The sequence below is a fragment of the Carassius auratus genome, chromosome 24 (genome assembly GCF_003368295.1).
Source record: "Carassius auratus strain Wakin chromosome 24, ASM336829v1, whole genome shotgun sequence".
In the NCBI taxonomy this organism is placed as follows: domain Eukaryota; kingdom Metazoa; phylum Chordata; class Actinopteri; order Cypriniformes; family Cyprinidae; genus Carassius; species Carassius auratus.
This window is the reverse complement of record NC_039266.1, coordinates 2,253,503-2,270,674: the sequence shown is the minus strand read 5'-3', so window position 1 is coordinate 2,270,674 and position 17,172 is coordinate 2,253,503. Positions and strand designations below refer to the sequence as shown.

General features: G+C 39.6%; 1 protein-coding gene across 1 annotated transcript; it reads right to left on the bottom strand.

The window, feature by feature from the left end:
• Positions 1-8,108: 8,108 nt before the first annotated feature.
• nog2 (noggin 2) lies at positions 8,109-10,037 on the bottom strand. Its single transcript, XM_026200620.1, has one exon. The coding sequence runs from the start codon at positions 8,937-8,939 to the stop codon at positions 8,304-8,306; it is 636 nt and encodes a 211-aa protein (XP_026056405.1). The 5' UTR covers positions 8,940-10,037; the 3' UTR covers positions 8,109-8,303.
• Between the last annotated feature and the right edge of the window lie 7,135 nt (positions 10,038-17,172).

Here is a 17,172-nt window from a genome sequence, read left to right as displayed (position 1 = left end):
TCGCATGTGCTAGAGATGTTTAGTAGCGCTGTTTCTTTAATGTCTATTTTTCAGGTTCACTCTGACTAACATTTATTAATAGCTTTTGTTTTGACTTCTTGAGGGGAGGAGGTCAGACCCAAATAATTCACACCTCTCGTTTCTGCGCATGCGTGCGTGTTTTGCTCTGTTGATGTTCTGATGCTTATTTTGACACTGCTGTTTATTTTCTTCCCGATACTATCTCATGGAGCCATTCATGAGGCTTTGATTCCCGTAAATCATCGGAAACACTCGGTGTGTGATGGAGAATCCAGATGGTGCGCATAATGAGAGCGTAAAACACGAGACAAACTCAAGGCAGATGCGAGTGGGTGTGTGTCTGTGTGTGTCCTAAACAGATCAATTATTACAATCATCCCGCAACGCCCGAGTGGCAAACCGGGATGCATCACGGAATTCTAGAACTGATCCTAAACGCTTGATGAATTGCACTCATCCGGTGTTGAACATCTCCCAACATCAAACCAAAATACTTCATCAGTGATCTTTATCTTTACCCAAATTGTTGGTGTGTTATCTATCAATTAAACAAATCTTTCATTGTGTCACGGAAACAATGCATGTTTCAAAATATCAAGTGAATTCATCATGTTTTTTTTTCCTATTCTTGAAATCTCCATGTAAACTACTTTTCTCTTCAGGTTGCAAAACTATTTGCCCGGGCTCCATCTCGTGCATTTGAGCCATTTAACATAATACAGAGCAATCTCCAATGAAACGTTCATCACGGGAACATTTTGAACTCATCCGAAACAGTGTTCTTAAAAATTACAAGTCCAGGAATTTTCCAAAACAGTAAGTGCACCTCAAAGCACACCAGAACATCATTAAAAAGACGAGTGCGTGTGGAACAACTATGATTCTGCGTGGCCATGCTCCAGAACTGAGTGTCTGAGCAGGAGGAAACGCTGTGAAAGACAGACACCAAGATGCTTACGGGAACTCCTTCATTACAGAGATGACTGTAACTGTGCACGAGGCGACAGCTGAAATACTCAAAACTCCGTAAATTCATGAGACTTCTGTCTTCATTTACTCCCTCTCTTGACATTCCAGATCTGCATGATGTTTGTTCTTCTGTGGAAGACAAAAGATGATGATTAACAGATTCTTCATGCTGTATCCAATGAAAGTGAATGCTCTAAAAATTACAAAAAGCGTCATAAAACTTCATCAAAGAACATGACTTCTTCATTTAAAAGCTTTGAATGGGAACAGACCCAAACTATCATTATTTGCATTTGCATTTTTATTTTCTAAATATTCAAATATGTGGCATCAAGATATGACACACCAAATTAGATGATCAATGATGTTGAAAAGTCATTGGTTTTGTAGATCTGCTAATAATTATTGCAATGCATCAAATTTGAATATACACAACAGTCCACTATAGGTTTTGCCCATTTGTCAGCTATACGTTTTTAATCACTTAAAATAATAAAATAAGTATGATAAGTACTTATTATTTTATATAAGTACAGGTCAGAATAAGTATGTTGTTTCATTGATGGATCATTATTTCACCCCTATTTTGACATTTTATTTTCACAAAAGTTATTTGAAACATTGTATCTAACTATCTATCTATACACACACACACAATAACAATTCGGAGATCTCCATCTGTGTTTGGCAGAAGAAAAACTCACATGAAACGTCCAAATTTTTTATTTTGGAAATAATTTGTATAAATCTGGCTTGCATTAAAAGGTCATTTTATTTTTTTTTCCTGAATGTGAAAGACTCAACCGTTTAGAAAAAGATTAAATAATCTTATAAGCCTACAAACCTCACATTACAGTGCATTGCTCACACCATTCCTAGAGCAAAGCATCAATATTTCTCTGCAGCACAAACTGAAAAAATCTTATGGAAAGAAGATAAAATTATTGGAACTGAAAAAAAAAGAAAGAAAAGGCTGGGAGCTGGAGGATGATTCTCCTGTCAACACAACAGTAAACCAAAACCACACTGAAGTGGCGTCAGACCAGGAGGTTAATGTCCTGGAGACTAAACTCTGTGGAATTGACTTATTCATATGCAATGTTTTTGACTTCATTTGGTGGCCTTTTTCTAGTACGGTAGCATTGATGTCAATGAGTGGGAAAACTCCCAGTGAAAGCCTCATGTTTTCATGCTGTAACACAATAGCTACTGTAGTACATTATGTTTTATTGACCCTGTATGGCTAACAGATTTGTGTCGCTGGTTTTAGGGTGACTGGTAGCGCCGGTGCGGCTCACAGACTCACAGATTTAGGATCATGCATCCAGCTGCTACAAAATACAAGTATTTTCCATAATGTATGGTGACATAAAGTAATTTCTCAATGAATGGTGTCCATGCATGTGTGTGTGTGTGTGTTTGGGGGTGTTTCTCAGGCCTGTGTAAGCCGCTCAACATTCCTGTGGTATTTATGGCACCGTTTTACTCTGATGAGTGTGTCACACTGTGTGAGAGGTCAAGAAATAAAGCAGCCGTCTCCACACATTCACTCATGCATACGAAGGTTTCAGGACGATCTGTTCGTGCTTCTCTGGAAACTCTTCTCACATGAGTGTGTGTGTGTGTGTGTGTGAGAGAGAGAGAGAGAGAGAGAGAGAGAGAGAGAACAGCAAGCGACCAGTGAACCAGAGATACGCGAGTCAATGGCGCCACCTGCTGTCTGTTGAGCACACTACACGCGTCCAGATTGAGTCTCACATGTGTAGGTAACCTTTAATTATCTCTGCGGGAGGGGAACCAGCAATTTAGCTGTAGTAAAATAGTTAACACCAGAGCAGTAAGATATTTGTCTAAATTGTAGAGGAGGCCGGGGCTAGTTTTTGGGCTGTATTTAAGGTTTTGAGTTGGTTTAATTGCACAAATGTTTGTTTTCGCCATAGCAGTGGCTCCTGTGCTGCTTTCAAACACCTGGAGTCGTAAATTAGGATTTTTATGAAATCTGTTCTTTTAACTACATTTTCAGAATATTGATCATTTAATTTTTTTTTTTTTTTTACATAATTACCCATACAGCAATAAATATATATAAATATATAATATAATGTTAATTTTTCTTTAAATGTGAAATGTAAATGTATTTTTTTTGGACTGAAATACATTATTATATTGTTAAATGCTTATATATATATATATATATATATATATATATATATATATATATATATATATATATATATATATATATATATATATATATATATATATATATATATATATATATACACACACACACAAACACACACACAAAGTGGCTAAACATGTATTGGTATTGGTATTGGTATTGGTATTGGTATTATATTATATTATATTATATTATATTATATTATATTATATTATATTATATTATATTATATTATATTATATTATATTATATTATATTATTATATTATATTATATTTGGTCTGTTAACCTGTGTCCAAATATAGAAATTTGAAGAAATATAAAGAGCGTTTAAATGATAAATGATTTAATTATAAACTTACAAGAAAAAATGCTGAAAAGAATTCAGCAGACGTTTAATTAAAGTGTTGAAATTAAAACACAACTGGAAAATAAATCTATGTTCGCGGAAGCTAATTTAAATTTCATGAATAGTTATTTATGTATTAATTTATGAGGATATGAAATCAATTAAAAGTTTTCAGGGTTTGTTATATACTATCTTGCTTAATGTTGTGATGTGAAACTTATTATAATTTATTTCAAAATGCAGGTATACTTGCATATTATTATTTATTTATTTATTTTACTGTTTATTTTACTATTTACATTAATTTAATCTAAATATTATGAGCCTGAATATTAGCCTGTTATACTCTTGTAGCAGCTTATATAATTGTATTTTTGTTTCATATCATGAATTGTATAATCAGTAGCATACACAGTGCAGTGATCTCTTCTAGTGTCATTATATATCGTGACATGTTTAGTCAATAGAGGGCAGTGCAGCTTGTTAAATGTTCCCTTCATAAAGCAGAATATGATTCATGCGTGCATTAAATATAACTACGAAAAAATCATAATTGCATTGGGTAAATAACAAGAAAATACAAACTGACGTGATTATGCCGATAGATAGGTATTTTTAACGACCCATGAAGAAAACAGACGGCAGCTATGACAATCAATAAAACTCTTAAACCGAGAGCAAATTAAATATTTGAATCGTTTGAGGAAGGTTTGAGTCACGTGGACAGTCGACACATTAATAAAGACGCGTCATAAGGGGCAGAGAAGATGGTGCTTTCCACAAAAAAAGGAAATGTTTAGTTTTATGACATTAGAGGCACACATTTTAAGATGTTTAGGCCATATTTTGGAAACTATTCAGGAAAAGAGCCAGACAAATGAGCATCCCAAAAAAAAATAAAAGCATAATAAATAGATACTTCCAGCTATTTTTATTTTGCAGGTACGTAAAATACACTACTGTTTAAAATATTGGGTTGGAAGTATTTTATGCTTACTAAGCCTACATTTATTTGAATAAAAATACAGCAAAAATGTGAAATCATATTATCTTTTAAAATAACTGTTTTCTGACTAAGTATATTGTATAATGTAATTTATTCATGTGATGCACAGCTGAATTTTCAGCGTCATTACTCCAGTCTTCAGTATCACATGATCCTTCAGAAATCACTCTGTTTTCCTTCTTGTTATTGTTTTTTGTTTTTATTCCTGTTTATTATCAATGCTTCATATTTTTATGAAAACCGTAACATATCAGGATTTTTATGAATATAGAAACAGCATTCATTTGAAATATAAATCTTATGTAACATTATAAATGTCTTTACTCTGTCACTTTTGATCAATTTAATGCTCCTTGAATGAACAGTATTTCTTTCTATCTTTATTTCTTTTTTAAAACTTTTGATTCCAAGCTTTTGAACAGTATAGGCTTTTTTGTACACCAAAAGGTAAATTTAGCTCCTAGAAAGTTCCCTGGACAGTCTAAAATCTGTCTGATATCTTTCAGCACTACAGCATCAAGACATCCCCTCTATAAATGACTCAAAAGTGCTTTATTATATTTATGCCCTGGTGATATTGCCATTGTGGCACAGCAGAAAGCGCACAAGTGTGACAGAAAGAGTCTGCACAATGATTCCTGCGACCTCTCATCCTCTTAACAGATCAGTCCTCATTATAGTCTGAATAAACACGGAAAGCTCTCTCTAGAGCGGATCTGAGAGCATCACCGTCAGTCTCAACAGCATTTACTCTAAACTGTTTAATGTAGGCTGAGTAATACTTCAGTGCTTCGTCAATACTGAAATCATCATCAAGGGGATAAAGCTTTGACAGAGTTTCACCTGACATCCTGCAGCCCAGTCCATTCATGGTTTGAATCAGTGTTTCGTGATTTTTAATGGCTTCATGAATTCTGTGCAGGTGTCACTCTCAGAACAAAAGGTCCAAAAAGCTGTCAGTAGTGCAGTACCTTTTAAAAAAGTACACCTTTGTACCGTATTTACCCCTCAAGAGTGCATTTTAGTACCTCAAATGTGCATACTTGTACCTACAGTGTTCATATTAGTAGATAAATGGTACATATTAGTAACTTTTAAAAAAGGCACCACACCAACTTTTGTACCTTTTAATCCTAGAGTGTAGAGAATCACATTACATCGTAGCATTTCAAACGTTTTTCTGCCAACGTTTGCTTGTAAAGTGTTTGTGCATCTGTGCTTGCAATAAATGACACTTGCTGTGATGTTTTTCCTCTATTCCACAGACATTTTTCAGAGAGACTCCTGCATCAAAAAGCATGCATGTTCACATTTGTGTACCTTTACCATGTTCATTTGACTTTGATATAGGTTCATTTTCAAGAGATGATCCAAATATTACTCAAGTTGGATCGACATCTTACCTTTGTGTGATCTCTCTTGGATGGATATGGGAAGAAAGAAAGTTGCATTACATCATGTGACGTGCGCAACATCCTAAGCACTGCATCAGATGGCTGTTTTAATTAAGAGCAAATAATGACGAATTTCACTTGAACACACAAGCAACGATTAAACAGAAGCAGATTTTGGGATTGGGGATTCAAACACATGCATAAACTTTGAGTCACACAGACTGTAGTAACCACACACACACACACACACACACATCATGAGTTAAGGCAACTGTTGGTGGTCCACCAAGCACATGAATGTCACCCACAAGACTATTGGAAGCGTCTCCCATACACACACACACACATATGCAGCAAAACACAGGACAAATCACATCAAATGCTACTAAACTCGGCCTGCGACCACCACAGATGATCGATTATTAAACTTCTTCATCGGTTTCCCTCTCAGAGCTGTAATTCATCCCGATAAGTGAGCTGTTTTGCTTTTGTTTTCCGAGCACAGTCTCCATGCACACTGCAAATTGGAGCATTTACTACATTTGGTATCTCATTGGCCCCTGCCAAGGACAGAAAACATTGTGTTTAACTTCGGTCTGAAAGAACTCCCTGATTCACTCCAGCTTGGGTCATATTTTTAATGATGAATACACCCCCCCTCATGGAAGGCTGAAGTGCTCCGCCAGTCTGACGGCTGGGTGTTTTGAGGGCTAGTTTGTCGGGGATTGGCTTTCACACACACAGGCTGAAAGGGTTACTGTTCAATCTATTCTGCGCTCGCCAGAGTGCGCGGCCGAGTGGCGCCGGTGCGTCACACACACACACACACACACACACACGCACACACTCTCAGCCTCCTCCAAAAAGCTCTAGACATCGTCAAGAAACAGAGCTGACAACTGCCCCCACCCTGCGCCAAAACACAGCCCCAGCAGTGTGTATCTGTCACAATAACCTCGGCAATAACACGCACACACATGCGCTCTCGCGATCCGCGTAATGACAGGAGCGATTGACGCGCGTCTGTGGACTGTGAAGTCGCGTTTTTACGAGTCTCGCATCTCTCACACTCGCAGACAGCGTGTTTGCTGACTAATTAACAGTCTGGTACCGTCAGCATCAGTTCACAGGCATTGTAGAGGGTTGCAGTGTTTCTCACGCCGAGACTTTTGGACAAGAATTGGGCTCAGATTTCTGTCTCTCAGACCCCCCCCCCCCCCACTCCCCTCCCCTTCCCTTCCCAGAAGCAGTACGCCAGGAGCTGCTGGCTCTCCCTGCTCTATTTCACCAATGACAGTGTTTGAAAATGGCTGCATCATATTTTAGCGCTGTGTTAACATCTGCGCGCTTTTACGCACGACGTGTCCAAGCGCTCCCCGTGGAGTATTTGCACAGCATGAGCACGCAGAAGGGCCTAGATTTCATTCAGAAAGAGCACAAAATGTTCAGCACGCACGCATCTGCATTCATTCTGCAACACAGGCATCATTCAGCGTTCTTAACCTAAAGAAACCAAGAACATCTGACATATTTCTCGGATCTTTCGGTCCAAGTTTAACAGATTTTATTGCTAAAACCATGGCATTTACACGGACATGTTTATTATTATTATTATTATTAATATTTTCTTAAATTCATTTTTAGAACTTTTCAAGTAGAATTTCTGCTATATTCTATTCTCTTCTCTTTATCTATACTCACAACCGTTAAAACAATAAATAAAACATATGCTTTTTTATTACTAAAATACTATATAATTTTCAAAAGAAAAAAAAGCTGAGTTCACGTGTATAAATTTCAGCCCAGCCTTTTTTTTTAAATCATCATCATCATTATTGATATTAATATTTGTACAAAACCTCTAGGCATAGTGTTCTTCAGTCTCTATAAATAGAGTTCGAATGAGGAAAGGTAACTTCTCTCTCTTGCGTCTTGGCAATAATTTCATAAAAATAACCACGAGCCGAAGTGCTCCTCGTGAGAACATGGTCCTGATCCTTTGACGACAACAAAAAAAATAGCTGCATTCTTCGTCTTCTCACTTAAATATGTACATATGCTGTCGTATATTTTGAATTTAAAAGCTATATATATATATATATATATATATATATATATATATATATATATATATATATATATGTGTGTGTGTGTGTGTGTGTGTGTGTGTGTGTGTGTATTTATGTATGTATGTGTGTGTATGTATATGTGTGTGTGTGTGTGTGTGTATTTATGTATGTATGTATGTGTGTGTATGTATATGTGTGTGTGTGTGTGTGTGTGTATGTATAAAAAAATAGATTCGCTATGTGGCGCCACACGTCTCTGTCCGTGGGTAAACAGTGCAATCATTCCCAATCGTTAGCCACCTCTCTCTCTCTGCTCAGCAGGAGCATTTGCACTCGGAGATGATGGGGTACTGCACCGATATCCACGTGCAGTACTTCTGCCGCAGGAAGCCCTGGCAGTACCACCGCAGGAGGGTCTTGGTCACCGATTTGACCGGCTTGCATGACATGCCCTCGGGGAAGGAGCAGGAGCGCTCGCTGAAGCAGTTGCCCTCCTTGATGTAGCGCGGCCAGAAACGCACGCCCAGGTCCTTCCAGGTGTACAGCACCGGACAGTGCGTGTACATCCACAGCCACTGCAGGAACTTCCGCCGAGCCTTTTTGCCCAACTTGACGCGCCTGCCGTACGGGGTCTCCGTCAGGTTCAGCTTCTTGAGGTCTGCGGGCATGGGCAAGCGCGGCAGCTCCGGTGGCGCGCTGGCGTTCAGCTGCGTGGGCAGGTGGATGGACATGAAGCTGGAGTCGAAGTTGCTGCCTATCTTCTTGCGCAGCGTCTTCTCCGAGAGGTCCTGCTCGCGCGGATCGTGCTCCGGATCGGGGTCCTCTTTAAGGTCGGGGACCGGCAGATGCTCGCTGGGCGAGGGCCTCAGTCGCAGGTAGTGCTGGGCCGCGGCGCCTTGCGCGCACAGGAGCAGCAGCAGCAGCGGCAAAGCGCGGGTGATGCTGCCCATGACTCGTCTTCTGTCTGTCTGCGGAGTGGAGTTGGCCCTCACTGCGCCCTCACACACCCGCGCATAAATAGCGAGATCTTTTAATAGACGGCCGCGTGGCCCGGGATGACATGGGACATAGGCTGTCTGTTTTCAGGAATACTCGCTCAGGTGAGGCGTGCCAAGTGCGCTGCAAAACCGTATCCTCATCGGACTTTTCGACGGGTCACCATGGCAACGGGGTAGGATGGGATGGCACCGTTTCCAAAGACTGCTCGGATTCTGTCAAATACCCAAACTGGCGCTTGAAATGTCAGCGCACCCGCGGAATGGAGCGCGTCTTAGCCAATGTTATTTTTACGCACTCCTCTCTCTCTCTCTCTCTGAGTGCACAGGCTCCAGTGCGTCCCGCCGAACCGGCGCTGTTGAACCGGGACGAGAGCCGCTCTATCTCTCCACAGACTCAGCAGAACTCCACGATCGGAGCCTCAAACGCGTCTAGAACATGTTCGGGATCAGTACGGAATAAAATCAGGCTCCTCTACACGTTTGCGCCAATCGTTCCTGCGAAAGTCTTCGGCATGTTCTCCAGCCGCGTTGCGTTCATATCCCCGCTGTGTCAGAAATACTCCTCCGCAGAGACGTCCGAAAAACTCGCCTGGTCCTGATCTGGGACAGAGGAGAATGAGCGCGTCTGGAGGAGAACTCCCCTCTTTCCCAAGTTAAATATCTCCACCCCTTCCCTTCTCCCCCCGTCGCTCCATGAGCGCGCGCGTGAGTGTGTGTGCGCACCCAGCTCACCAAGAACTCTCAGTCTGACTGACAGCAGAACACACACACACATACAATGAGACCCCCCTCCTAATACACACACACACACACACACATCTCAACCACAATAGCTCTAGATTTATCACAGGCTGCTACAGAACAGCAACCAGAAAACACACATTTGGGATTTTCCATATCTTGCACATTCCGTGACACTTACCCACCTATTATGAACAGTTACATAGTCTTGCATAAATAACGTTCAAGTGGAAACCTTATAATTCATTCATACCACATTCAAATTACAATCTTTTCTGGATGCATCAGTCATCTGGGGCTTTTGCACATATTGGCACATGATGCATATTGTGCATTTTATTGAATAATCATTTAAATGCTTTTCTTTCCCCCAATAAAGCCATTTTTTAGTAGTCTGACATGAGCTGAGCGATACAAACACTCTCTCTCTCTCTCTCTCTCACACACACACACACACACACACAAACACACAGGCAACATCACTTTTCCCAAGGAAAAAGAAAAACAAAGTGAAGTGCTTAGGAATCCAATAATTGGTCCATTAAAGCGCTTCTGGTTTGTGGATTCGGCTTCGACCTTTGCTCTTGCCACTGGCAGGAACCAACAGGCGTGAACTCTCGAGGTCACCAAATAAACGGCCACAATTAAGTGTTTAAATGGGCACATATAGAGACATGTCACCTCTCACGGTGCCAGAACTTGAGCTCGATGTGCAGCCTGATGTTCCAACGCCATGCACAAATTCTGCCCTTGCTCACAGGTGAAACCTGAAAGAGCCGAGGTGAACTTTTTTTACAACCCAAATTTAATTGTGCAACTTTAAGTCATTAACGATTCGGTAATATTTGAGCTGTCAAAATATTTGCACGTGCATGAATTCATCTTTAGACCTCTATTCAATAATTTTAGACTACTATTCAACAATGCACAAAAGATGCAGTGGGCTAATATTTGTTCTTATTATTAATGAGCGTGTTATTTTAAGCGTCTCTCTCTGTTCTCAAGCTGTCTGTGGTGGATTGCAGGGGCTGTAGGGATATCCCTCTGTGAGCTGTGGGCTTCATGACATGAGGAGTGTGAGGCATGTAAAGCAGGGCCCCAGCAGTCTGTGGATCGGTGGCAGACTGTCTGGCTGCGGTTCTGTGGTTCTGCGGTTCAGCTGCCGGTGTCAAGCCGCATTGTGACCGCTAGAGAGCGCGAGCGAGCGGGGCTCACTGACGCTGCGCAGGAACTCTCACAAACAATCAGCAGCAGCTCACGTTCATTCAGACAGATAGAGACGGCTTGACATTTAGCTTCATGTATAATCATATTCACATTTCAATGCATGAGCTTCTGATGTCATGCAAGTGTTACAAACAAGTTACATTCGGTTAAAAACATAGTCTATGCCTCAGATGCATCCGTGTTAATCTCATCAGATTTCTGCCAGCATTGACCTCAATTATTTAATATTTAATATTTAAAATGAAACTCTCAGATACTGCAGATATCATATATGAGTAGGCTATCTATATAGATAGACTGGTAACAAAACATTTCAAAAGTTCTATAAACGTTATTTCTCTGAAAGTTCAAACGTGCTGTTTTAAAAACGCTGTTTTAAAAACGATTTGGTGAACGTTAAGAGAATATTCCGAATCGTTTTGTAAACATCGAATATTCTATGAATGTTCTTAAACGTGGTAACATTAAAAAAAAAAAAGTTTTAGGAAAAATGTTTAATGGATTGGAAAAGCATTGGATCATTTCTTTTAAAGGACGTTAGCGTTCCCAGACAGACAGACATGCGACGTCCCTACTCTGCTGAATGCATACATATAAATGCATATGTAATAAGAATATTTCTGCTTTTTCGCTCCTTCGACGCTCGAAGTGACACAGATGTTTGATCAGAGCGTCTCTAACTGGAAGCAGATGCTGAAGCCGCATTGAGAAATCTGCGCTCGTTTAGCGCTGTCTGTTTGAAGATTTCCTGTTTATTTCTTTCACTGTACGCCATGTAAACAGCATCACACTGGTGAATCTCTGTGGCGACAGCGGTGCTATAAGCGTGCGTTCATCCCGTGAGTTGATGTCATACCTTCCGTCAGGGCTGGACTGGGACAAAAAATCAGCCCTGGACTTCATCCAGACCGGCCCACTATTCATGTAAACATGCGCGCGCGCACACGCACACACACGCACACACACACACTACATGTCTATACATACATTAATCTGCATGTAAAATTACTGATTAGAATGTATTACTATCAAAACCAAGAAAAAAATATTAAAATAATAAACAAAGAAAATGCAAATGATTTTATCAGGCTTTATTTTAAATATCTCTGACCTGTTAGCTGCTAGTAGGCTAGTATTAAGACCACTGATCTACAGTAAACGTGATTTATAAAGACCACTGCTCTACAATAAAATAAAAGAGTAATTAAAACAAAGAATGTTGTGTAGTGATTTATTTAAAAATTTTCTTAACATAATCAAAGGCCTTTAAAAATCCTTGAAGTAGACTGGCTTATATATTCAAATGCAGAGCTCGATGCTAGGGTTCAAAACTGTACTTGCCCTGCCAAAAATAAATACATAAATTAAAATAAAATTGCTATTGTTTTCTTTGTAAATAAGCTGCAATCTCATTTCACAATTCCAATTTCAATACCACAATAAACACTAACTATTAAGTTCAAACATTAATGAAGACAAGTGAACAGTCAGTAATAAGATTAAGAAAAAAAGATCATAAATAGCACCGTTTTCAGGTACAGATATTGCATATCCAAATATAAAATACTTCACTTAACACACACACACACACACACACATATACATACATATATATCCTTGTTAAAGCTGTTATTCAAGAGCAGTGAGTTATTTCTCTTTGTCTTATGTTCACAATGACACAGACCGACAGTAGGTATAAGGCTTCTGCCTGGCACTTTAAGAGATTTTTTTCTCAATTGATTACAAATTGAAAAAATATATCTCACATAAATGCTGTAAATATACAGAGACATAGAGCATCAGCTTGTATTATTAAATGTTAAAAATAATTAAATGTAATGCAGTTTTCATTATAATAACAATTATTTAATGGCAGGTGAAAATATAATAAATATGTACTATAGTGCACACATTTAGCAAAATACTCCTTTCTTATAGATATTTTTCAATCTCAACTAACCTTGCTATGGTCTTTAAATGGCTTTCTTGAGGTAAATGTAAATGTTCTGTGACATAATTGTTCTCCTGCTGTTTTGACTGATGACTGATTGATCGATATTATTTATGAGGCATAAATACATTTCGGTAAGTTGTACTGTATCTTTAAACAGAAAGTAACAGATGATCCGTTTACTAGAACTGACGCGATAAAAGCGATCTGTCATGTCACATTTTCTGACGTCAAAACGGTATTGTCTGAATTTTGTAATAAAATGGACAGAACCTGAGAGCTGCGAATTGTAAATGTAATTTATATAGATCAGTGAGTGGTGGCATATTACAGCATGAATATCCTAACTTTTTGAAACAAAACAATGCAGTAGCCTCCGTGTATCATTACATTTCTGTCTCACCTCAGCAGTCAAGTCCCGCCCTGAGGACGTCTTCACTGAATCTTTTGCCTTCCAGCAAATAATTTATATATCTTGACACATTGGTGGCATCTGCCTCAAGTGCTTGTCGTTTTCTCTCTCTCAACGTTCGGCCCCTCCTTTACGCTTAGATATTTTATATTTAACATATTGAATTTCGTTGCAGTTGTAATGGGCCGCTTTTCAAGGCTAGAACTCTGATTGGCCAATGAGCAGTGAACACGTCACGTCTCGCAGCTCGCATCAGCATCATGCGCACGCGTCGTTTTATCTGTTCTTTATACTGCTTTTTGTAATGTTTTAAATAAATTATTGTGACTAACGTAAAAAAAAAAAAAAGCATCATGCAGCTTCATGAGAGAGACACATAAGGCTGGAATTGTACCATACAACAATATAATTACGAATATATTTGCGATTATTAATGATTTAAAAACAAAATACATAACGCACCGGCCCAACCAGACCGCGGCCCACCGGGAATCTCCCGGTAGTCCCGATGGCCAGTACATGCCTGCCTTCCGTTTGATTGACAGCGCAGACTGCGAGGGCTTTCAGTGACACAGCATGGGGACGCTTCCTCCGAATGTGTGTGCGCGCGACTGAACGCACAGCTCCAATGCACCGCGCTTCTATTCAGGCCTACCGTGTGGCGCAGAAAGGGGAGGAGATGACACGGGAAGAAAAGAAAAGTGGAAGAGGGGGTGGGCAGCAGGTCAATAATGATCTCTCGGCCTCGTTTAATTGGGATGCGGTCAGTGTGTGTGTGACTTCACTGCATTCCAGTTTGATTACCCTCATTCATGTTGCCTAAAATTAAAATGAATGCGAGAAATATCCTGCTGGGATGGAGGACAGGGAAAAGGAAGAGACCCAGGGAGAGGGCATTCCCAGAGTGAGGGGGCGGGATGACATCACATTCCTGGAGCCCGGTTCCTAATAACCGCAAGATATTGCTGTAATCGAGTCCGTCTCGGAGGCCCAATGTGCACGGTTCAGGTTGAGCTCTGTTTATGTGCAAGCAAAGAATCCGATGGGATTGAAAGGCCTTCTTGTGAGCACCTCGATTGATCTGGGGTGCGATTCCCAAACACTTACCAATACAGTTCAACGATTCCCAAATCTCCCAAGAACATTCGCAAACTTGTGGTTAGAAGCGTAGTTTCCTTTGCTTTCAGACACAGAAATCTATATCCTTCATTCCAGTTCAATAGCCAATATATATTTCAGTCGATATTTTAGCATGTTTTGTTGAATTATTACTCCATCATCTGTGCATAATGAAATTCACTTCAAGTCCTGTTGTGAGCAGTGTTCGTTGTGGGAAACAGTTGCATTCTAGCTAGTTAATGATGGATTCATTATAGTTAAGCAGGAAACAATCCCCTGATTGAACTGGATCCAAATGAAAAAAGCAAGGATGCTTCAAATTCAGCTAGGATGCTTTAATTTTTAAATAAATCATAAGTGACAGTAAAAACATTTAAAATGCTACAAAAGATTTCTTTTCGAATACGTTTTTGACTTTAATCCCAACCAAGTTTTTTTGTTTTCCACAAAAATATGAAGCAGCACAACTGATCCCTCAACATTGATAATAATCAGAAATGTTTCCTGAGCAGCAAATCATCATATTAGAATGATTTCTGAAGATCATGTGACACTGAAGACTGGAGGAATGATGCTGAAAATACAGCATTGATCAGAGGAATTAATTATATTTTGCAATGTATTCACAGAAAACATTTACTTATTTTTAAATTGTAATACTTTTTCACAATATTGCTGTTTTTCCTGCACTTTTAATTAAATAAATGCAGTCTTGGAGAGCAGCAGAGACTTAAAATCATTGTCTGCCATCACACTCGCTACTGTGTGTGTGTGTGTGTGTGTGTGTCTCTCTGAGGTGAAAGTGTAGCTCTGAGTGTGTGTGTGTGTCTCTCTCTGAGGTGAAAGTGTAGCTCTGAGTGTGTGTGTGTGGCTCTATGAGGTGAAAGTGTAGCTCTGAGTGTGTGTGTGTGTGTATGCGTGCGCTGGACATATACTGTGAAATGCCTCAGTGCAGCGACAGCGTGCAGAACAGCACAGGACAGAGATGCAGTGTAGACACAGAAGATGTCCTGAATATTGACTCACACTGGTGATCTAATCAAAACACACATAAATGAGCAGCTGCGGACAAACACGGAGAAAACACCCATCCCTCATTTAGCACACAGAGAGAGAGAGAGAGAGAGAGAGAGAGAGTGTCTTTGGGCAGTGATTCTATCACACATTTGGAGATTTGGAGAAATGTAGCATTGCATCAGTGTCTCATCAATGGATGCTCTGCAGTGAATGGGTGCCGTCAGAACGAGAGTCCAAACAGCTGATAAAAACATCACAATCATCCACACCACTCCAGTCCATCAGTTCACATCTTGAGAAGCTGTTAATGTTTGTAAGTAACAGATCAATTAAGATTTTTTAACATTAAGATGTTACTTCCAAGTAAAATGTAATTCCATAATCCATAATAATGCTTCCTCCAGTGAGAAGTCGTATTGCCTGAATCAGGAGAGAAATCTGCACAGACCAAGCACAGTTTACAACAGTCCAAAGTAGTTCTAAACAAATGTGTCATTGGTTTTTGATTTGAAAGACAACAGGAGATGGACTTTTTCACTGGAGGAAGTGTTATTTGGCCAGAAGCAACAGTTTTTCTTACAAACATTCATCTTTTTTCTTCTCCAGATGATAACTTATGGACTGGCCTGGTGTGGATTATTGTGATGTTTTCCCTATCTGTGTTGGGTTCTCATTCTGACGGCACCCATTCACTGCAGGGCATCCATTGGTGAGCAAATGATGCAAAGCTGCATTTCTCTATGTCCAAGAATGTCTAATCAAATCTGAGGAATATGGCTGAAAATATCACTTTTTATTACAATCCTGTCCATGGGGGCTTTCAAAGTAGATGCCAGATGCTTTATTTACTTTTTCAGTAGCTTTTTTAGATCCTGAAGAATTTTTTGAATTAAATCGATAGATAGATAGATAGATAGATAGATAGATAGATAGATAGATAGATAGATAGATAGATAGATAGTCAGATAGATAGATAGATAGATAGATAGATAGATAGATACACAAGCCGATTTCTTTGATCTCAGTATTGTTCAAAACTCCAATTCAGTTATATTTCTAAACAATGGCACAGTGTGTGTTTGTGTGTGTGTGTGTGTGTGTGTGTGTGTGTGTAGCATGCTTAATTCAACAGTATGTTGTGGTTGTTCTCATTGCTGTGTCACTGCTACTGCTCAACTTAACATCACACACACACACACACACACACACACACACACATGTTTGTTTTTGTGTAAAGTGTGTTCATCCCATAGGTGTAATGGTTTTTATACTGTAGAAACTGTATATTCTGTCGCCCTACACCTAACCCTACACCTAACCCTAACCCTCACAGGAAACTTTGTGCATTTTTACTTTCTTAAAAAAACTCATTCTGTATGATTTATAAGTGTTTTGAAAAATGGGGACATGGGTTATGTCCTCATAAGTCACCCTCTCCTTGTAATACCTGTGTCATACCCATGACATTATACAGAGTTGTGTCCTGATATGATACAAGAACAAGAGCACACACACACACACACACACACTGACATCACTCTGTACGCACGTCCACTCCAGCTGTTGTGTCTCATCCAGGACACACCCACCGGCTCCAAACACAGGCTTATGAATGATTATTAGTGTTATATTAACAGAAATAATGAACACACACACTCTCACACACACAGTCTGGCTCCAGTGGATTAGACGCTGCTGGCGTTTGTTTTTAGACTCTG

Bases quoted from the DNA above. Each gene is read 5' to 3' on its own strand.
- nog2 (XM_026200620.1), bottom strand. From the start codon at position 8,939: ATGGGCAGCATCACCCGCGCTTTGCCGCTGCTGCTGCTGCTCCTGTGC.